The 22,693-nt window shown below is 37.5% G+C and overlaps 3 protein-coding genes across 6 annotated transcripts; 2 read left to right on the top strand and 1 right to left on the bottom strand.

The window, feature by feature from the left end:
- Window positions 1-399: 399 nt before the first annotated feature.
- LOC122276022 lies at window positions 400-4,837 on the top strand. The gene is made up of 3 exons (XM_043085434.1): window positions 400-785; window positions 4,102-4,209; window positions 4,309-4,837. The coding sequence occupies exons 1-3, from the start codon at window positions 483-485 to the stop codon at window positions 4,612-4,614; spliced, it is 717 nt and encodes a 238-aa protein (XP_042941368.1). The 5' UTR covers window positions 400-482; the 3' UTR covers window positions 4,615-4,837.
- Window positions 4,838-6,593: 1,756 nt separating this feature from the next.
- LOC122275472 (uncharacterized transmembrane protein DDB_G0289901-like) lies at window positions 6,594-10,247 on the bottom strand. 2 transcript variants are annotated; one of them, XM_043084549.1, is made up of 2 exons: window positions 9,678-10,247; window positions 6,594-8,179 (listed from the first exon to the last, which is right to left on the bottom strand). In XM_043084549.1, exon 2 carries the CDS (start codon window positions 7,975-7,977, stop codon window positions 7,084-7,086), a length of 894 nt encoding a protein of 297 aa, XP_042940483.1. In that variant the 5' UTR covers window positions 7,978-8,179; window positions 9,678-10,247; the 3' UTR covers window positions 6,594-7,083. The 2 variants fall into 2 exon arrangements, with proteins under 2 accessions (XP_042940483.1, XP_042940482.1); XM_043084548.1 differs by lacking the exon at window positions 9,678-10,247 and having other exon boundaries at window positions 6,598-9,631.
- A 5,027-nt stretch (window positions 10,248-15,274) lies between these two features.
- Window positions 15,275-20,150, top strand: LOC122277356 (nuclear transcription factor Y subunit A-10-like). 3 transcript variants are annotated; one of them, XM_043087317.1, is made up of 6 exons: window positions 15,275-15,439; window positions 16,036-16,359; window positions 17,530-17,651; window positions 17,750-17,818; window positions 18,518-18,658; window positions 19,226-20,150. In XM_043087317.1, the coding sequence occupies exons 2-6, from the start codon at window positions 16,113-16,115 to the stop codon at window positions 19,628-19,630; spliced, it is 984 nt and encodes a 327-aa protein (XP_042943251.1). In that variant the 5' UTR covers window positions 15,275-15,439; window positions 16,036-16,112; the 3' UTR covers window positions 19,631-20,150. The 3 variants fall into 3 exon arrangements, with proteins under 3 accessions (XP_042943251.1, XP_042943253.1, XP_042943252.1); XM_043087319.1 differs by having other exon boundaries at window positions 15,276-15,439; window positions 17,542-17,651; XM_043087318.1 differs by lacking the exon at window positions 15,275-15,439 and adding an exon at window positions 15,446-15,583.
- Window positions 20,151-22,693: the final 2,543 nt, after the last annotated feature.

Genomic DNA, 22,693 nt, shown 5'->3' with positions numbered 1-22,693 from the left:
AAAAAATCAAAAACCAAAATCGAGATCTACAGTTAGATCAACCCTTTGTCGGGTTAGTTTGGATCCTCAACCCACTTTAACTTATATCATCTAATCATTATAATTTTTTTAAATTCCAACATAAAATATAATAAACAACTTAATTTCTTCAAATTTTAAAATAATAATAATAATAATAAATAATATTATATTTAATTTTTAATTTTTATCTCTTCTAAACTCAACTTTAACTTTTTCTGTTTTTTATAACAGTAGTCTCAACTAGTTACTAAATGTAGAGACACACGATCTCGACAAGAAACTAAAGTTGACATAAATCTGACGGTACAATTTTCCAGTACTATTTGCCAATTCTATTGACGAAGCACTAGAATCGTCCCTCGAATAGAATAGCGTTGGGCATCGTATTGTACTTCAACTTTGCTGATTGACTCTCCTCCAAGTCCAGATAAGCAGACACCTGAGAACACTCCAAATCGGCCATGGCGACGATGTCGTTTACGAAGATTACTATTATAGCCGTGGCGCTCCTGGCGGTATCCGTCTGCGCGAGCGACAACAATCGGGTGTTCTCACCGTGCTTGGACACGACGGTGGCAAGGTCTGACGGGTTTACTTTCGCGATCGCGTTCGCGTCGAGGAACTCGTTCTTCTACAACAACACCCTCCAGCTGTCCCCTTGCGACAGCAGGCTCGGCCTCTCCTCCAACTCTCAGATCGCACTCTTCAGGCCCAAGGTTGACGAGATCTCCCTCCTCACCGTCAACTCTTCCTCCCTCACTCCGGTTAGCTTTTCTCTCTTTCTCTCTCTCTACGATTAGTTGAAATTGTTTGCTTTGTTGCTGTGTGCCGTGGTGTTCTGAGCAACTGAAAATTCAATTTCGAAACGATTTGATACATTTGAAACAAAAAAATTAATTAATGCGTCTATACTAGAGGACTTTGATTTTATTCTAAGGACTTAATTTCGTGCCAAAACTTACTGTTTTCCTTTACTTTTTTTTTTTTTTTGATCGGTACTGTTTTCCTTCTTTACTAGGAACTTTTGGTACGACTCATGCTATTATAGCGAGTTTTTATTTTTTATTTTAACGATATACATTCAGTTCTTTCTCTGAGCTAGGGCTCGGATTATTCCGATTCCGTCTAACTTCCGCTCCGATTTTGACTCCGAAAGAATGGAAGTGTTCGAAAATCGGAGTAGTTCCGAAAATATTTTCGGAGTTCGGAGACTCAGAACTCCGAATTTTTTTGGTAAAAACAAATACATACGGCAAAGTTGGAGCTCAAGAGGAAAAAGAAGCCACACGCAGAAAATCTCATGGGCCCATGGCATTAAATAAGTCTGAAGGATGAGTCTGAAGGAAATGAATCATGGGAAACAGAGAATCCAGATTCTCAACGATCTCATGCAAACAATTTTTAAGGACACAATTAAAAATAAAGAGATAAAGAAACATAGGCGGAGAATTGAATCATGGCGAGAGTCCGATTGACGGATTGAAGACCGTACCTAATTCTTTGAGAAAACAGAGCAAGAATGTAATGTATGATTACGAGCTCCGAGTACGGGGGGTTGATTGGAGTCAAAGATATCGAATCCAAATTGATCGCACAGTAGATTTCAAAACTTGAGTTTAAAATACAGATAATGAGAGAGTCGGTGAAAGACGAAGACATTTTACGGATTGAGGAGGTGACAAGGAAAAACAACTTAGGATTTAGCTTCGTACGTATTTCGGATTGAACTCCGAACTTAATCCGATTGGAGCTTCGAACTCCGAACTTTGTTTGGAGTAGTGTTTTGAATTTTGTATCGTACTGGCCGTATGGTCAAAATATTTTATTTTTATGGTTTAGCAGATACAAAAAAAATGAGTTGTTTCATGCTGTCCCAAATACCGGCCATACCGGCTAAGATTTCGGCCTGTACCAACTTATATTTCAGCCCGTATTGGCCGATATTTCAGTTTTTACTTTTTTTTTTTCTTCTTCTTTTTTTTATTTAATTTTTTAATTTTTTTCATTTATTCAAATTACCAACTCATTTTTTGATATCCAATTCAAATCAAGCTATTTATAATTTATATATACATGTATTTATATATAATCTATTCATATATAGACTATTCCAAAACGGTACACGAAATGGTATTAGTACCAAAATATTTCGTTCCAGTGCCTTGGCTGGTACGGCTTCTGGTACAGTATTCAAACCTTTGGTTTAGAGTCGGAGTCGGAGTTAAATTTTTCTCCCGACTCCAGTCGGAGGTCGGAAAGCACTCATCCGACTCTGTTGGAGTTGGAGCTCAGGCCTACTTTTAGCATCATTGACTTAAGCTTTATAATTGATCTTTAATTTTATTTTCTTGACAAGCTTCAAAAGTTCTTTTTATTAGTTCCTAATTGGCAACTCTAGTGGTGTTCGAGACATTTTGTTTTTGGTTTCAACCTTTAAATGCAAACTCCCATGTATAGGCCTTTTTTGTAATTTTCTTTTTGGTGGGGGGAGGGTTGGTGCTGTTGGGATGGATGTTAAGGGTGAAAACCGATAGCTACAGTCCAAAACCGAAATTGAACTGACAACTTTTAAACATGTTTAAAACCAGCTGGTTAAGGGGAGTAAACTGGCGACATTAGTCTTGGTGTGATGAGACCAATGAGAGAGAGAGAGAGAGATGAGAGAGAGAGAATGGTGCCACATTGCTGCATCTGAGTCGTGATGTGTGTGTGTGTGTGAGAGAGAGAGAGAGAGAGAGAGAGAGATGTGTTGCTGCTACATGAGAGTTAGAGAGGAGTGAGAAAGTAAAGAGAGAAATGAGATCGGGAGAAGAAGAGGGAGGGGAGGGGCTAGGGGTTTTCAAACCCTAATTCCAAATGATGTTGTTTGGTTTATTAAACCAAATGATGTTGTTTCATTTTAATTTTTTTTCCTAAACAATATGTGTAAAACGACGCTATTTCACTTAAGTGAAATGAAATTGTTTGACTTAAAATATATATATATTATATCAGCTGGTTCGATGGTTTGAACTTGGTTCAAATCGAGAACAAACCAGCTAACGTCGGTTTCACCAAATTCCTATCGCCGATCAATCGACTCTGCCTGGTTCCTGACTATGGCAACCGATTCCTGTTTATGAAGGCCGGTTTGATATGTTCCTGTACACCCCTAATGGATGTTGTGAAAACACAGTGATGATGACAATTAAGTGAAAGCAAATACAAAAAAATAATCAACGATACAAAATTAACATGGAGCGACGATGATGACAAACAAATGAAAGCAAACACAAGCAAATTAATCACATGACACAAAATTAATATAGTTTGGCAATGTGCCTACGTTTACAAAGTTGGAGAGGATTTTATTATACTGAAGAATCACAAAATACACTTTGGGGCGAAATCTCACTATTCGGAATACTTAGGGCGTACTAAATTATTCATTAAGTACATATTTATAGTGTCGCACAATGGAAATTCTAATTTTTACTTTTTTGCATTATTCGCTCGGGTGGAGTGTTGAGTGCACCTAGAGTGAACTCTCTGTCCGAGTTTCGTTGAAGCGAGTGTTGAGCAAACTTTTTGCCTAGCATTTTTTATTTTATTTTATATTACAAATAGTGCCAAAAAATTTTCCCCTGGGGTGTTGTCCGGCCCAAGTTATGCTCCATTACCGAAGCCTCCTTGAAAATCCATCAAAAAATCATAACACATCCTTGTTGGGTCGGTACAGCAAATTGGGCTGACACACCAACAAAATCAAGCTCCACAAACCCAACAATGGACAGTATATATATCGCTTGGATGTGCTTATCTGCCATAAATTTCTCGTCTTGCTTCCCACCTAAAGCAATCTCTCTATAGCATTGCGAAGTATTGATGAGAAAATGGAGTGCTCGGGTGGGATTAATTGCTTGCTGTAGTCAATTTTTTTAATTGATTCTGTGTCGACCAAAGAATGGTTTTGGGCTTAATTACTCAAATAGAAGAGACGTTTTCACCCTTGATTTGGTATTTTACTGTAAGTTGATCAATCAATCTTGAGATGTATCTATGGAATATCATTTGTAATGTTTCTTCTCCTTTACCACTTAGGAGGACTCTTACGGGTATATGGTTGCATTTGCGGGTCGGAAGTATGCTGCAAGGTCCACTCCTGCTTTTGTTGCAAATGGTTCATACACCGTAACTAGTTTTACTCTTGTAAGTCGAAGATCCATCTTTCATTCATTATTCATGATCTGGTTTTTCTTTCATAATCATCGTGGAAAAAAATAGAAACAATTACATTTTGCAATGCAGGTGCTTGAGTTTCAGAAGGGCAGGCTGCAAAACTTATATTGGAAACGGGATGGTTGCGCCAAATGTTCTGGAAACTTTGTCTGCCTCAACAACCGGGATTGCGCAATCAAAACATCCAGTTGCAAGATCCGTGGAGGCACTGTAGACTGCAGTCTTGGGATACAATTGGCATTCTCCGGCACAGATAAGCACCTTTCAGCTCTCAACTCATGGTATGAAGTGGAAAACCTTCGTCAGTACTCACTTTATGGCCTTTATTCAAATCTCAAGGATTCTCTCACTAGCCAGTATGACAAGATCTTCTAACTGCACTTGGGCTGGTAAACGATCTTCCATAAACGATAAACGATCTTCAGAGTTATGGACTGTATATATATATGTACTCTTTCCCTTCTAATTGTAAAATTTATATACTTAAACCTTTTTTTGTAAGTTTTTATTCTACTTGTCTAGGATTTAACAGACTTTGCAGCCTTAACACACTTCAATTCCATAATTTTATCCCAATCTTGCTAGTTAACGTTGTGAACTGGTGATTATCTAGTCCAAAAACATCTGCACTTTCATTTTGTGATCTGAGGTTTGTGTAAGAAAAATAATTTCAGTCAAATGCTTAACTGTGGGGCAAGGATCTTTATATCTCAAAATTGAATTGGTAGTTAGCATTTCAGAGAGGAGGATTAAATGTCACAAAGTGCCTACCTAAAATACAAACACCGATTCAGAATGCGGTATGAGTATGAAATTTTATTACTGGTAATTAGCATATTAGGGAGTACAAATGTGTTAAATTGCTTGGTTGCAGATTGCTAAATTTTAAATTCTGGTATCATCACATAACTTTCACAAATATTTTGTAATTATATATAGTTTATTGTTTTATGGTATATGCTCTATGTGAAATTAGAAGACGATGATGAACAATTGCCTGTGAAAGTACCCATAATCTTCTATTCAAAACTCAAAAGCATGTAGAAATAAAATTTCTACTTTGAAACTCTTTATACAGTTTCACGAAAGACACGACTACTAAATTTCTCATGAGATTCAGTTGTATCCCCCCATTCTCCACTACCAAACAACAGAAACAGGGGCATGAACTCTCAAGCTTGTTAGTTGTTAGCACCCACTTCCTAATCCGCACAGCTTGCACCCATTTCCACACTCCTGAAACATTTCAACGTTTTTCTCTTCAGGTAAGCGTGCTTTAGAATTGGAGAAGAGCATCACTCCAACTCCTTTCTATACAGACTGGTTACCTTGCTTCTAAAGTATACTCGCCTAGGACCTACTGGTCGATAAACGTTATTCATGACACAATAAACGGGTTCTTAATCTCATGAAAATCTCAACCCGATATCACCAATCATGTTCATAGCTTTAGATCTTCTACCGAATTTTAGGATTTAGAGTGAGAAAGATAAACATATAAAGCGGACCCCACAACATTACTAGTTGCCTGAGCAAATTATTTTGGCAGCATTAAATGCTACAAAGTTTCACTTCATGTGTCTATTTCTTTTCCACTTTGGACCCTAGAATATGCTAAAAAATTCTAGGAAATGTCTATCCAACGTTCACAAGTTTGGCAGCTCGTCTGGCAAGGACTTACAAAAATATGGTGGATGCCAATGTAACATTAATATCAAACCTGTCAATATCAAACATTAATGTCTTCCAACTCTCATAAACAACTCCGTCGAATGATCCGACAGAGCCACACATCAAGAAAAGTTTTTGATGACTGGAATTCATTTCCCGGGTAAGAAAAGAAAACTAGTATGGTTGGAAGACATATAAGCAGGAAAATAATCACTGGAAATTGTCTGCTGAAGCAACAAACAAGAAATTGTGGAAGGATTCATTAAAAATGAAAAAAAGAAATTGTGCAAGGAACTAGAAGATGTATATTGCAACGGTGCAACCTCCTTGTTTCTTCGCCCTGGGATTTGATCTCTATATTATTACTCTTGACCTCTTAGCATACTCGAAATCTGCACTGTAAAACTGCCAGAGAGTGCTTCGCAATATGTTGCATTGTGGTGGCCGCTGCCTCCTAGGACCTAGACAGCTTACTTTTACAATGGCCATTAGAACACCAATGGCGACAACAATATAAATGTATGAGAAACCAAAAAATTAATAACTATATGAAGTTTCTTTAAGGTTGGTGTTATATTATATTCCCTTGGGCACCCAATTTATTAGATAGACGTACATGGCAGAAAACTACAATAATTAAAATAATAAAGATGCTAATTTGTACAGATTACTCACATTTAATGACTTGTTAACGTTCATTTGCTCTAATGTGCTCCACTTCACGTTGAACATACAATATCGGTTGCTAGTCTGGACTTTCTCCACTGCATGTTCAATTCTCAATACGTTTTCCCTTCGTAATTTTAAATGAAGTGGACATTTGGCGGCCATTAAGATCACAACAGTCGTGTGGTTAATATGTATGCTTCAGTGCAGCAATGGCATGTAAAAGAGCCAAGGAAGACTCAATTTCGTACGACATGTACTTAACTACAGAAATACATGGAGTTACGAATCTTTATTTTGTTTGACACGCCTTAAGAAGATGCATTTATTTACTTAATTCTTGTGGCTTTTCTGCCACACTTACATGCATCACTATTACTTTAAAATCAACACACAGAAACATAACATCACTGAATAGAGAAATCACAGGACAACATGAAATCAGAAATGACCCCATAACGCTTTGCATCAAACAGCAACACTAGATCGAGAAAATGCGCTGCAATTCTAACTGTAGAAAATGTTAGGCCATGGCTTGGTGACATCGTATGGAAGCCCAGCATTACTTCCCGCACTGCTGCCTCCAATGAACGCCCCAGGATTCAGCCCCATGTCGACTCCGGCACTGCTGCTGCCAGGATTGCCAAGAGGCATGCCAAGCCCCACAGCGCTTGCAGCAGCAGTACTACCGCCTCTCATATTCCCACAATATTGATAAGGCAGCCCCAGCCAGATATCACCTCCACCACCACCGATGCCTCCAAAACTCCCATGAGGCTGCCCGATGTCACTCGCACCACTGTTGATTCCAAAACTCCCATAGGGAAGGCCTCCCATCTCACTTCCTCGACTGCTACCTCTATAATTTCCAAGAGGCAGCCCCATCTCAATCCCACCTCTACTTCCCCCCAAGTTCCCATAGGGCAGCCCCACATCACTTGCACCGCTAGGACCACCCAAATATGCATGTGATGAGAGCCCTATATCAGTCTTAACATTGCTGCTACCAGCAGCGTTCTCATTTTGCCTCATCATGTCAAGGAACCACTGATCCCACATGAAAGACTCAGTGGGAAATTTCCCCTGTGCAGCAGTAGTACCACCTCCCATTCCGCCCATCTCGTCCACAAGCGCTGCACTCTTTGGTGAAGGCAAAGAACCCTGGTCATGAGGAACCGGCTCAAAGCATTCCTGCCTTTTCCGGCACTCCTTCATCTTCTCCTCCAGCATCCAAGCCAAACCAGCCATTTCGTTCATCTCAAGCTCCTCCACTTTCCTACCATGTTCGGTTTGGCGGATAAGTTGGCCCACCTCCACCTCCTTGTTCTTCCTCTGTTGCTTCCTCAGTTGGTCATGCACTTTGGTTGTTCTCTCCCGGAGATATGTCTCTTGGTTCATCATTTTCTTGCACCGCTCGATGTCCGGCACGCTCTGGAACTTTGCCAGCAGTTGTTGCACTGCCTGCTGGGACGGCCACACCGCTACCTCTTGATCGTCTGGACCATAGACGATGACAAACGCACTCACACCGCATAGGGTGGTCAGCTCACTCACTTTTTTCAGTAGTCCTCCCCTCCTTTTTTTGAAACTGGCTTTCCTAGCACTGTCATTGACAATCCACATAAGTTTGACCTTCTTCCTTGTCATGGTTGGTGCTTTGGTGGCTCTAACTCTTGCTTTATGACTATACTCAACTCTATCAATCAAGGGCTTTATATAGGGAGCAGGGGTAAGACTGGACCCTCAATATTTTAGGGTAGAATTGGAAAAATAAGAAAACGGGCTTGTTCAAGGCCGTTTTGACCATTAAAAATTCTATACGTATAGGTTAAAAAATCTGTACAGAAGATTATGATATTATGGCGTATTAGTGGGAGAGTTTAATTATATTGCTGGCTGAGATAGGAAAAGTCATTATTATTTAATGCTAGGTGTTGAAAGTTTAGCTGGACAATTTCCAGGCCTTTGGTTCTTTTTAATGGTTTGAATTTGTATGTAGTCACACAGAACCTTCATTCATAGAGGAGAGATATTAGAAAGTGAATGAGACAGTATAGGACAGAAAACCATTCTTGATCATCAACACTGCCCACAACAGAAGGAGCATCTGATGGACTGAAACGGTTCAAGATTAGATGTGAAAAGTATTATAAACTGTCCAATTCAATCATTGGTCATGATTGAAAAGTATAACGATCGATCGATCTCACAAGGACTAGAGCCTAGATCGTATGGTGCGTTGCAGCCACGCGCTCTATTTCCCCCTTAGATAAGAACATATTTATTATGATTCAATACAAGTGTACATACTTCATTGAATTTTGTTTTTTTTTCAAAAGTGAATCAATTCACTTGGATTTCTGTAGTGAGAGCTTTGAATGTATTTAAACAGAAAGTATCCAAAGTAATCTTGAGTGTTGCCAAGTGTTCAAATTTCTATGAATTTATATAGAAATTTCTGTATCTTAAGTTTGCTTGCATTAATGTAACATAGTTTAATAGAAATCAAGAGTGTTAAAGAAATTTTTCAAAAGTTTGATGTACTTTGTGTCTAGGATCAATTACATTTCCACTACATTCTTTTAAAGGTTTCATAAAACTGTGAACCACCTTGATCAACTGGTTTAGTTTACAAAAAAGCTGTGACAGAATTTGGATATTTGTTTCCCAAAGTGTTGAAGTGAAAAAATGAATTTAAATTTTCAGTAAAAATAAAAGTTACACCCATTGTGTGGATACTGATGGTGTAAATTCATGCCAAGGAACAATATTTCAGGGAAAAAATCGTTTTAGGAATTGTGTGCTGTTTTCTGTTCTTATATTAAGAGGGGATTGAAATGAAGAGATTAAACAAGAAGGGATTGAAATAAGAATAGCAGCTAGCTCTAGCAAGAAGCATATAGGAAATCAACTAGTCACAGACAAAGACAGTGCTTTGATATAAATCAACAGATTGTGTGAGACAAGTGTTTTATGGTCAAGAACGAGCAAAAGGAATAGATATGTGTACTATTCCTTCTTCCATCTCTCTTTCTAAAAGAAAATGCTCATCTTCATCCAAAACAGAACAGGAAAAAGAGAGAGAAACATATTCAACTTACCTTTTTTGCAGGCAACTCTAAAGTTTTTTTATGAACTTCCTCTGCTATTTGGTCGATTCAGATGGAAACAATATCAATAGAATTTTGATAACAATGATTGTCACCACCTTATACTCCCATAAATCACCCCCTTATCGAGGAGACTTGCACTCTTCTTCCCCATTTGATATACCAATATAACCTTGGAAGGAGATTGATCTTTTCTATTACTGGATGATTTGGTTTGCAAGTATTTATTGCCAACTTAGATTAAGGACTCCATGCCATCTACACACATCTAACAAGCCATTCTTCCACATGCTTTACTTGAACAAGTTGCCTCTTCTTTTCTGGGGTCTTCACAGGGGTTCTGTGATGGACCCAATTCACGGCCCGAATAGGGTGGCGTGGCCCATTTAGGACAGAGATGGACTTTGAAAGGACCATTTCCAGCCATGTAATGGTTCTTCACTATCATCAGTCTGGGTATATACCTCATGATTTGGACCTAATCCGCCACTGATCATAAATAATTGATGGTTTCCTCCATCAAATGATCAAGTAGTAAAAGTAGAAGCAGCTGTTTTCCTTTTCCAATCCGCCACTCTCGAATCAAATTGTTAAAACACAAAATTAAAAGGAAAAAAAAAAAATATCCCTTACCTCTCAAAGCTGTCATGACTTTCGGCTCCAAAGTTTCAGTCCAAAAAGTCACCAAGGGCCACCACATCGCTTTCTATTTTGTTGTGTTCATTCTCAAATTCACATCAAACATCCTTTATTGTCATTTCCAAAACAAGAAAAGCAAAACCAAGAAAGGAAAGCAAAAGTTTGGTAACAGAAACCAGCATATATATATATATATAAAGGATAAAAATATTGTAGCGCTCGACTTGCGGGATGTGTATATATACAGAGAGAGAGAGATCATTGACCAGCTTCAAATGAAGTAGCTCAAGCATATTGCTTAGGCACACTCACTTCTAACTGCATGCATGCTTCTACGTCCATGACCATCCAATCTTAATTAGTTCTATACTTGTTTTTTCCCCTTTAACCGTTTTTTTTTTTGGTTGCCTGCAGGCATCATCACATAATGCAGCTCAAGAAGGCTGAGGCCTACCACAGCAGACAGGAACTATAGAATCCAGATAACTTTATCATGCGATTGATTAATGTTATAAGTGATCACTTAGTGCTAATTACGTTGTTCACCAATGAGAGATGTCAAAGTCTTGTCTAGCCTGCTTAATTAATGATTATTTTGCTGTCTAATTCTCGAAAATTGCCTACCATTATAGTTAACAAAACAATAAGGACCTCACCCACCTATGGCTGGCTTGTTGGTCCCCCAGTCCTTCCCATCACAAAGAAGGAATATTCTCAAACTTTTAGCCGCGCGCAGAATAATTCAAGAGAGATTTCTTTGAATCCAAAAGTTGGATTAGAATCTATCGGAGATATTTTAAAATTATATCAACCATAGTGTACAAGAAGATCTAATCGCCACGACCAGGTGGTAAAAAAATCAAGAAACATTAATCTAATAATTACTTAATTAGTGGCATGGTGATCAGTTATCCATTTCCTCCTATGATAAGGATTGATGATTACTTTAAGTGAGAGGATCAGAATTATGCACTAACAAGAAATTGTGGTACAATTTTTCTCTTTTTTTTGCTACCACGTATATCTAATACATACTCATGACTATGTTTGACATGATTATGGTTTGCCTTAAAGTCGATTTAATTTGTGCTTTTAATTAATTGAATTTTGAACTCATTCATGTAATTGTAAGATTGATCACATAGATCATAATCTCTTGATTATAATCTTATATATATTGAACAATCAAAATTAATATATAGTCAGCAGCACATGCATTAAAAAAATGTTTCAAATGCCCACTCAATTAATCCATGGAATATGGTGCAAGCTACTTTAGGATGGAAGAAAATTAAAACGACAAGAAAAAAGAAAGCAATGATAAAGAGCCATATTCTGCATATATATCCAAACAAAGCACGTACAATTGTGTTGTTTGCTAGCTAGCTTTAAATAAGTGCAAAAGTAGGCTCCATCTGATGTGTATTGCAGATATAACAGCAACCTAAAAAGGAGAACACCCACTTCCTGATCTAATTACGTGCCCTTGTAGAAGATTTCCACTTCATGTATAGCTAGCTATAGCTCTTGTGCTTGCCAACCGCAACCACTCTTGGAAGAAGGGGGGGTCCCAAAGCGACGTGTGGCACCCGTCACACACCATGGAAGTGGAAGAACCTTTTCCCTATTTAAAAGACCAGTTAAGGAATAAAAGATAACACAAACAGAAACAACCAAAGAAGATGATGATAAAAAAGAAAGCGAATCGAAAAGACATATAGTACTTATAAATGCCAAAAGAATCAGTACTAGTTTTATATATATATATAATCAGTCTTAGATCTTTCTCATGTTCTTCGTACAGGATGCAAAGGTATATAAAAGGGTCCCGCTACCTAGCTAGCTAGCAGCTTGTAATTACCACATGATTCAGAACGCCTGGTCGCAGAGGATTGGAGTTTCTATCTTTGGTTCGATTTTTGTTAGAAGTATCATGTGCGGGGGTTTCCTAAATTTACATGACACGTTTGTTTTTTGCCACGCTTTTAGCTCCTGCTTTACATGATATGTTGTCATAACGAGTAGTACTCCTCGAGATTATCATGATTTATTTCAATACAATATGGTTACTGTAAAGCGAGAGAACTAACAGATCATGCCCAAAGAGTAACAAATCTAGTAGTATTTCTGGTCGGATCTTAGGTCGGGCAATATGGTCCAATCATAGTGTCCTGCCTTCGATAATATTGATGTTTTGATCAAGAGATAAATGATGCGTTCAAAATAAGCCTACACTCAATTTGATGTGTTCATATATAATTATATATCGGTTGTTACCAACCTTTTAAAACGTCAATGCTCCAACTCTAATCATATTTATAAATATGTATATTATGAAGGAGAAGTATACATTCGAGGAATGACTATTTTTTAGCACCGATACATTAGGTATTGTTTCGTCATGAATGACGTTTCATGGCAAGTAGCTAGATATAATGAGGCGTGTAGGTATGAAATGATCATATGCGACAACAAAAAGGAAAAAAAGCTAAGCTTATAATTGAGAGGCTCATGTTAATTATCCCTTCCCGGACACTGCCCATCTTTTTAAGGAGAAAAGATATTTGCAACTGTCAATTCTGTAATCACCGTGTCATTGTTTTAAAAAAATAAATAAAATATAAAACCTACATGAATATAACATAGGTTGGGTTGATTTGAAGAATGAATCTCGCATTCGCATATATAGAACTAGAAGGTGGTTCGCAGCCTTTTCTATATATCTGCAAGCGAGATTAACCAACAATGGAAATGAACCAATATTAGGCTAAATGGTATATATTAAGTACACAAATAATTGTATGATCTTCATGAAGATGTTGCATGCCTAGCCAGACTTATAATATTGCTTTTCACAACATCTTTCCAACAATTCAGCCAATTAATTAAAAAAGATGGTTGAGATTTGACCTTCTAATATTATTTTCAATTCAAATTTACCAATTTGACAGAAAGTTCAATCGTGAAAGACAGAAAAAAGGAGTTGCATAGTGCCTGTTTGATAATCATATATCCCTGTAAAACTATATATATACATCCATAATCATTAAGAAAAAATAAAAATAAAATTAAAATTCACTAATAGTCACTTCCTTAACTATTAAAAAATAAAAATAAAAATATAAATAGGCCTATATGAGAGTCATATTATCATTTTCTTATATATATATATATAGTACTACTGGCTGGAACATTAAAAAAAGGGTATATCGTTTAAAAACAAAATCATGTAAATTTCAGATTTGTCTACTTTTTTTTATCAAAAAAAGTACACGAGACTTACACGCTTTAAAGCTGCAAATATCATTTTGTCTATTGATCTTAACATTCACAATAAACGGTCGGCTTGTCTTGGGAGCATTTTTTTAAAATGAGTTATAGGAGCCCTAACTAATTATTTATAAATTCAAAATTCCAAGGGGATATTGGTTGACTTTTGCTATCTTATTACAGATTTAAGATATATAATTTCTATGGGGTCAACTATATATTAGGGTTGCTTGGTACTGCTTCATTGTCAAAAGCTGAAATCATCAAAGCATGCAATAATAAGTGGATACTGGAATTTATTATTTCTGAACGTTATCTCCGCATGGTCAAGCAAAAATAATATCGAGTTTATGCAGAATTGGTCCTCCTCCTTACCTCTAGGTTTCTGTGATCATGGTTTCATTTTTTTTTACGATCTTTCTTTTGGATGCTACATATATAAAACCACTTTTCTTCCTCTCAGTGATAAAGCAAATGCTCCCCATTGATCAGTTAGAAAGTTATAGTCAACCTTTGTAGAACATTTAAATATGGTTTAAAGCAGGCATCGAAAGCCGTAACTGTGTAGAATTCCTAGGCAACGAAAACTGGAATGAAAAAAAGGAAGTGAAAAGATAATGTCATCCCAACCCGGGGAATGAGTTAAAGGCCAACCCAGAATCTAGATGATGCGCAACTTGTGTGAATTAGCAAACCCGAGAAACAAACAATCTATAGGACCCAAAATAGGCCTCGGATTCTCGGAAGGGCCTCTGAACATGTTCAAAAGTTCTAAGCCTATTTCTATATTTGTCCTCATAATTTGTAACGGTGTAAAAGCGGAAGCCCAGCCTCCAGATGGTTCTTTAACACAGCCTGCAGGCGGGTTTTATAATTTGGATTGTGTTTGGCCACCATTCCCAATAAAAAAAAAAAAAAAAAAAAAGGAAAATTAGCAGCCTTAAAAAGGTGCCGAGAGTCCAAGTAGATATTTTTACGCTTAATGTATGTTTGAAGTTGGGATAAAAAATATTATTTTTAATTTAAAATTTATAATTTAACTTAACATAATAAATTTTATTATTGAAAAGCTATTTATTATTTGAGATCCGTATATCTATAACACTTTTAAGCATATTAATTTGTTTAGAAATAAATTTAAAAAGTATTTTTTGATATAAAAATGACATAAAAGGATATATACTTGATAAAAACAAAATATTATAATAAAATAATAATAATAATAGTCTAATAGATTTTTCAATAATTATAATGAAAAAGAAAATTTCTTCAATGATACATAAGTAATAGCAGAAGAATAGAAAATATTGATAGGTAAAGTTTTGAATAGATTATACGAAAATAATAAAAAATATAAATTAGTAAAATTGTCATTGTATTAAAATGATGAGAGTCATTTCGTAATATACATATTATGATAAAATAGAGATTATTTTTTCTGAAGTACTTCTGACCTTTGTTGAAACGTAATTTTTTATTTTTTTATTTAAAAATATTTTAATATAAAATTATCAAATAGATAAATTTTATTATATAAATATTTTATACCGTTTTACAGATCTCTTGCTGTAATCCCAAACAGGCCCCTAGTAAAACCCGGGAGTGTCCGTGCTTGCGCCCGAGAGAGAGAGAGAGAGAGAGTGTGTGTTTTATATATTCGGCACATGATGCAAAGGAGGCTGCATGAAAGCTAAAGCTAATTGGCCGAGGGCGTGGTATTCCATTACACCTGTACCCATTTACTGGCCGTCTGTGTCTCTCTCTTGTATACTCGCTTGAAATTGTACAGACATGGCTCGTACCAAATGGGGGCGATTCAAAGTTGCTGCTTTCTACTAAGAGAGGTAGAGGGAGCGCTCTCATTCTTCTCTTCTATTCTTGAGAGTTTGTTCTGGCTAAACCATTCCGTTTCTGGGTTTTACAAGAATATCCAGCTCTTGACTTTGTACCTTTACTTGCTCTGCTGTTTCTATGTTTCACTCTCCGACGTATGGCTCTTGTTGGCGTAACGTTTTTGTGCTTTAATCTGGTTCTATTTTCTTTCTTGTTTTTGTCTATCGAATTTTTGTTCTTTAGCAAATGGGTTCTGTGTATTTTTTTCCCTGAAATTTTGGTTGGCGTTTGTGGAAATCTTGTGCCTTTTTTTTTTTTTTTTTTTCTTTTCTTGAAATACCGATCACCATCATATTCTTATGGGTTTGAATTGATATATTGATATTTATAACAAAATTTGGTCATTTTTCTCTCGTTTTAATTCCCGCTTTATTGATGTTCCTGTGGATTATATACGAAATTAAGAAATGGGCTTGATTGCATCATGGTGTATTTAAACTCTTCAAGATCTTTGGTGTACCTAGAGGATAACTATTTGTTCATAGTCTTTCATATTTTGTTCAATTTGTATTTAACACGGTTAGCTGGGATGTTGTTTGAATTGCAGATTTGCAGGGAGTAGATTGAACCTTCCAATTACAGTTAACCTCAGAAACCTTGCTCGGACCATTTTGGAGCGTTAAAATGGCTGCTGAAACATTCTATTTCAAACAACGTGAAGGGATTGTCCACAATCCAATAGGGCAGCTGTCAGCGCCTTGGTGGAGTGCCATCACTTCTCCATCGGTTTATGGGGAAGCCTGTGGCCAATTGAAGCCTTTGTCCATGGACCACCCCAGTGGTGGAGACCAACTGATTACCAACAAACAAGCAGCAAGGGGTACCCAAGCAGCGGCTAGAGCAAATACAACTCAGTTCACTCTCTTTCCCGGTAATCTAATGCTATAGCTTCTGACCATTTACTACTGTCTCGTTTCTTGGATTTATTAAGTTCGGTTATGCATATTATGATAGAAGTTTACAACTATACAAAAAGGATTTTGTTGTATTCTATATCATCATCATCTGCATCACTGGTATCATCAAGAGTAGTAGTAACTGTCTAGCCGTCACTAAGATAGCCATATCTAAATTGATTGGCCTTCTAGAATGAAAATAGTAATCTCCTAGCACCAGGCGGCTTTGCCTTGAAAGCTAACTAGCACTGTACATTTATGCTGCATATTGAATTTTTTTCTCTATTTGGATGCTTTCTGTATGGGTATCCTCATGAACTTCAAGACCTACGAGCCTTGAAAGCTAACTAGCACTGTACATTTATGCTGCATATTGAATTTTTTTCTCTATTTGGATGCTTTCTGTATGGGTATCCTCATGAACTTCAAGACCTACGAAAATATAAGCTAGTGAACCTTTTGTTGAAGAGAGTTCGTGGCCCAGTCAAAATGTTGATCCTTCATGATGGCATGGACTAGAAAACAAAAATAGAAAGGAGTGACTTGCAGTTCTTGCTTGCCTAAATGGTACTACTGTTTATTGAATTTTACTGTTATAGTTCAAAAGAAGTGAAAATAGAAACAGCTGTTAGAATGGAATCCAAGAAGTATTTGAAATACGCATATCGATATATTTGGTTGGCACCAAATATTTTCTGAATGCAAGTGAGATGTGATTTAGTAAATTATGAACCCAGTTGTGCATCATTTGGTCTAAAACATTAATTAGCAAATGGTTCATTTGGTAAATTTGAAGTGAATTTCAATGGTGTCAATGATTATTGGAGGGAAGTTTTGGGATTGCAGCATCCAACCACCTTTTATATATATATATATATATATATGTATGCATTGAGAAAGTAGCATCCATGAGCCGGGTAATGGCCTTCTTGATGCATCGGTTGGTGATGATTCCCTAGTGGTTTCCAAAGGAAAACCATCAGTTAGTAGATTGTTAGATGCTGGCTTATTTTGATTATTGGCATAATAGAAAATCCAAACAAGTTTTCATATCCAGTGTACGAGCATAAGTTTGACTTCGTCTCACATGCAATTCTTTTGTACTCAAGGCACTGCAATTTGACTGTTGTTAACTGGCAAAGTAGTCTCCCTTACAGATAATTGCAGAAGGTCAGGGGATGGGCAAAAATCTCAGGTAGCAATTTCTCCCCAATCAGCTCTGCCAGAATATCGAGGTTGCTTTGAGCTAGGATTTGGGCAGCCCACGGTAAACTTTTCCTTAGCACTTGTTTGGCCCTAATTTTAATTTAGTCGTTTGTTGCTGAGTGGTAATTGTTTGCTAATTCTCCTGGACTGAAACTGTAGATCTATGCAAAATATCCTTATGGGGACCAATGTTATGGAGTCTTCCCAACTTGTGGACCTCAAATTCCGGTTTGTCTCTCTTCATTTCTTCTGGCTACCCAATTGTGCAGATTTAGAGTTGTTGCAAGTAAACTATTCCTATGAATCAAAATTTTGCTCTGGATTTTTAATCCTGATTATTTGAGGATTTATGGTCTTTGCTCTTCCTAAAAATAGTGGTCTGAGAAATAGTAAGTTTGGTGAACTCTTTCTCTCTCTGCTTTGGTTGTGAACTAGTGTGTGTTTGCATGTATGCTATATTCCAGAACTTGTGGCCATTGCATCTCAGATCAAAATATCCACGAGTTCTTACCCAAACATTTGGATCTCACAGAGGGAGGGAGGGAGGGAGGGCCCTATAATATTTAATGTTGCTCAAAAAACCCTTATGGACAGCATTATAATCCGAATGAATTTCATTTCAGGCTAAAACTTAAGAGGATCTTTTTAATATTTAATGTTGCTCAAAAAACCCTTATGGACAGCAATAATGCTGTAGAGCTCACTTCATGTATTTATCTCTCTCCCACTTTAAGCCCTCAAGTTCAGGCTAAAACTTAAGAGGATCTTTTTCCTTGTTTCCAATGCAAGAAATTTTGTCTGAAAAAGTAAAACCAAATGTTATCCTAAAAGGAGCAAAAGTTATTCTATATATTATTGATGATTCCCTACAACAGCACGTGTAGCAGTATTCACTGATTCACCTTCCAATCTTTTCACAATTGTTAGGGCCGAGTTATGCTGCCATTGAACTTGACAACTGATGATGGACCCATATATGTTAATGCTAAGCAGTACCATGGGATTATCAGGCGCCGGCAGTCCCGTGCAAAGGCAGCACTGAAGAATAAGTTGACTAGAGTTCGTAAGGTAGGATAACTTGATTTCTGATCTTAATGTTTTACTTCTTGTTGTAGGAAATGTTCATATAATGTGATTGATGTGAAGGTTGAAAGTCGTGGCAGGATTGTTTGAAATAACCTAATTTTCAATCTCTTGGTCTATTATGGTATGATCACTTTGCATGTCAATTGTGATTATGATATTGACCCACCCTGATAATTTTCCTTCGCTACAAACTTGTGTACCTCAAGTCAAGGGCAACACATTTGAGCCATGTTGGCTCTCAAGTTCTCTGTGGACAGAAAACGGGACTTGTTATGACCCCCTGAGCATGCCCGCATTCAGTTGGTTGGTCTAGAGTATCATAGACGAAATATATTCATTGTTTCTTTCTGCAAATTACTGTTTAAAACCTAAACTTTCGTTCTTTTCCAAGTTCAATTGTAGCATAGTGTTGGTTTTTCCAGTTCTAGGTTCTGGTACTTATTGAGACAAGTATGCCCATCCTTCCCTGTGAAAATGAATCTTCAAATAAAATGCAGATATGCATGAATTATTGAGCTATAATTCTTAGTTTCTTTATTTGTTTTGCAGCCATATATGCATGAATCACGCCATCTCCATGCTATGCGCCGACCAAGGGGATGTGGTGGCCGTTTCTTGAACACGAAGATTTTGAACAAACGAAAGAATGGAACTGAAGTGAACAAAACCAGTGATGGACAAATTTCTCAGGCGACTGGTTCCCAGAGTTCTGAAGTCCTGCAGTCTGATAGTGGTACCTTAAACACTTCAAAGGATGCTAATGGCAGTGGTTCAAATATTTCTGTGTCAGAGGTGACTAGTATGTTCTCTAGGGGAGATCTTGATCACTTTCCAATCAACCATCTCATGCCTTCTGTCCACTCTCTATCAGGCAGGATAGATGGTGGGCATGGCATTATTATGCCCGGTAAGTGGGTTGCAGCAGTAGACAACTGCTGCAGCCTCAAAGTCTGATAGCAAGGGATCGGGTGGTGTTGGTACTAAATGCGCCAATGTCCATCCTCGCTGCAACCAGATGGAGAAGTTTCATTGCAATAACTTGTTCTTGCAACAGGCTTCGGTTGAGAGGGTTGTCCCCACCATATGGTTGCTATGAAAGGCAAATCATTCTTGGCTCGTGCATCGAGGCTGTCGTCTGACATTCCTTGCAGCCTTTCCGGCTTAAGGTGGTTAGAGATGCCTGATGTACTTTAATGTACTGTAGATTAATGGAGTAATTGATAAGTAAGTCTCCTTAGCTAATTAAATAAGAGCATCAAGGTCTGGATATGAGTTTGTGAATTAGAGATAAAAGTGTGACGTTGTTAAAGTTTGATTATCTAGTATGTCTCTGTCTGACTTTTGGAGTAATGTAGCCTATAACTAGGCGTCTGTTTTGTTATCTTAAACTTTGGAAGCACCAAGCCTTACTCAAGAATTTGGTGTTCTTGTCATCTGTATTTGAAGCATAATGCATTTTTCCTATTCTTGATTAGCTAGTCACGCGTGCTTTGCTTGGGTGATGGAATGTGTTTGGAGTAACTAACAATAATGATAATGGCAAACGCAAGGAAGAAACAAACAGCAAAGGAACATGCAGAATACTCAAAATAAAAGCGTTGTCATCCTCATCTTGGTGTTCTTCGGCCTGTCAAGATCCACTGTCTTGTGGAAAGTACATGTTTGGGTAGTGAACAAGCTGGGATCCGGTAGAATCATGAACATTCACTGCCAATGACTCGATACGATCATTAGAATGATATAATGGTGAATTTCCAATGAAAAATGAGAAAACCCAGTGAAGGTGTTTGATAATATGAGTAAGTTCTCTGATTCTTTGCTGTGAGGTACAAATTACAATACCAAGGATCCAGGTGGGTTCAATGCGGAAGGGCTAGGCTGCCTTGTTGAAGAAGAAAAATATTCACTCAAGTCACGATGCTGTGAATCTATATACAATATTGAAGCAAGAAATCCTATAAAGTGCTTGTATATGTTTGATTGTGACCCAGGCGCTGCATGACTCATATTTCCTTCCCCATATGATTGAACCCTCTATTCGTTATTATAAGGCTTTAGCTATGACTTTTTGTCATCGTTACTGTACTTTACTTCTCGAAAATGGGAGATTGTCCCATGTCATATCAAAATCATTAGGAAAATAGCTTTTTACAATTCTATATAAAGTAGAGACTAGTCTCGGAAAATTGTTCAAATTTATTTTTAATTGTGTGGCATGATTGTATTAGTTGATTATAAAGCGAATTGTAAATTAATTACAAAAGAGTTGCAAGCATAATATTACTAAAAAATATTAATTTATTTCTTGTATCTAAAATATAAGAGTAATGTTAGATGTAATCATGTGTTATATAAATGTCGTATACTCACTTAAAAAAAAGAATCTATCTTTAAAAATTAAATTTTTTCTATAAATCTCATCTTTACTCACTGTTTAAAAAAAAAAAAAAATCACGGCGCATACGCATATGTCTCCAAATATAATTTCTCCAATATCAAATCATTTTATATAGCTTGGTCCATTTAAAGCATACTGTCACAACTCACAAGGCCCATCAAAATTAAATAGTATTAATAAATGTATCATCAGGAAAAAAAAAATTATAATAAATTATTTACGATGGAAATGAGGACGAAAGTAGAATCAGATAAAATAATTTCTTTTCCGCGGCCTATGGTCGTAAAGAGAAGATGGCAATCCTTCATACACGGCAGGAGGGCTGGGGCTCTTGCTATTATTGTTTTCCTACGGGAGGTTCGGAAAGACAACATATATCAAGAAGAAAAGCAGTATAAGTCCCAAAAACATCACGAAATAGTTAGGCTTGCGGTTGAGTTTGTCGAGCTGGACCTTGATGAGCTTGGCCTTGAGCATGACCTTGATGAGCTTGGCCTTCTGAAGGGCAAGAGCGACGTCGGCATTCATGCGGGATCGGAGGTCCTTGACGTCTTTGGCGTCTTGGAGGGTCTGGCTCTCCTCGTGGGCGCTGGGGAGGGCTTGGTTGAGGCGATCTAGCTCTTTGAGCTCGTTCCTAACGGAATCGACATCATCGAAGAGCTTGTCCAGGTTGATCAGGTGGTAGTCCGCCGAGGCTTCCTCGCCTTGTAAGCGAGAGATGGAGCTGGAGAAGAGGCCATTCATCTTTTTCGCTGGTAAAGAGGATGCTACAAATTTAAGAGTACTGCAGAAGGCCGGGGCTTGCTGCTCAAATGGGGTCTACCGGTTTAGCAACTACGTACTCTGTGCGTGGAAGCAGTTTGGAGGCAGATAGGGAGAAAATTAAGGAGAGGCCGGGTTTAACGCATATTTATGTGTTTTTCGTGCAGGGTGTTGAGGGACCACCCCATGTGTGCCATCCACCCACCCCATGTGTGCCATCCACTATGTGTGCCCATGTGTTGGTGGTATCCAATTCACATGATTGTGTTCCTCACATGTGAATTGTTGAGTGTTTAGCTTGTGCATTCCAGCACATATGTGGAGGGAGATGGGTTCAACCTCTCCTATAAATAGGAGAGGTCATATGAAGGGAAAACCATCCCATTGAGAGAGAGAAGTGTGAGAAGTGTGTGTATGTGCTATTTGAGATAGAGTTATTTTGAATATAGTGTTTCCGCTCAGTGGACGTAGGCAAATTGCCGAACCACTTAAATATTGTCTCTATCTATTTTGTGTTTATTTTCAGGGCAGCTTAAGGCACAACAATTGGTATCAGAGCCAATTAGGCTCTTTTTTTGTGGGGTGGAATTTTGGTGTGGTAGTGTGGATACGTACAGTCTAAGGAGGTTCTGTCTAGGAGATTGGAAATTTTAAGTGTGTCCATTGTGACCCTCCAATCATTCCTGGGAACTGACTTAGTGAGGTACTATTCATTTCTACGGTAAAAATTCATCAGAGCTTCGGTTCGTGCTACCCAGAAAATTGCAGTTGATCGGAATCAACTTTTGATCACACCACAACGTTCCTCTCGTCAAGACGGATCCGTTGCCGCAAACGGCATCGAAAACGAACACTAG

This window comes from Carya illinoinensis, chromosome 9 (genome assembly GCF_018687715.1).
Source record: "Carya illinoinensis cultivar Pawnee chromosome 9, C.illinoinensisPawnee_v1, whole genome shotgun sequence".
NCBI lineage: Eukaryota > Viridiplantae > Streptophyta > Magnoliopsida > Fagales > Juglandaceae > Carya > Carya illinoinensis.
Note: the sequence above shows the minus strand (reverse complement) of the source record. Positions and strands in the feature narration are given on the sequence as shown.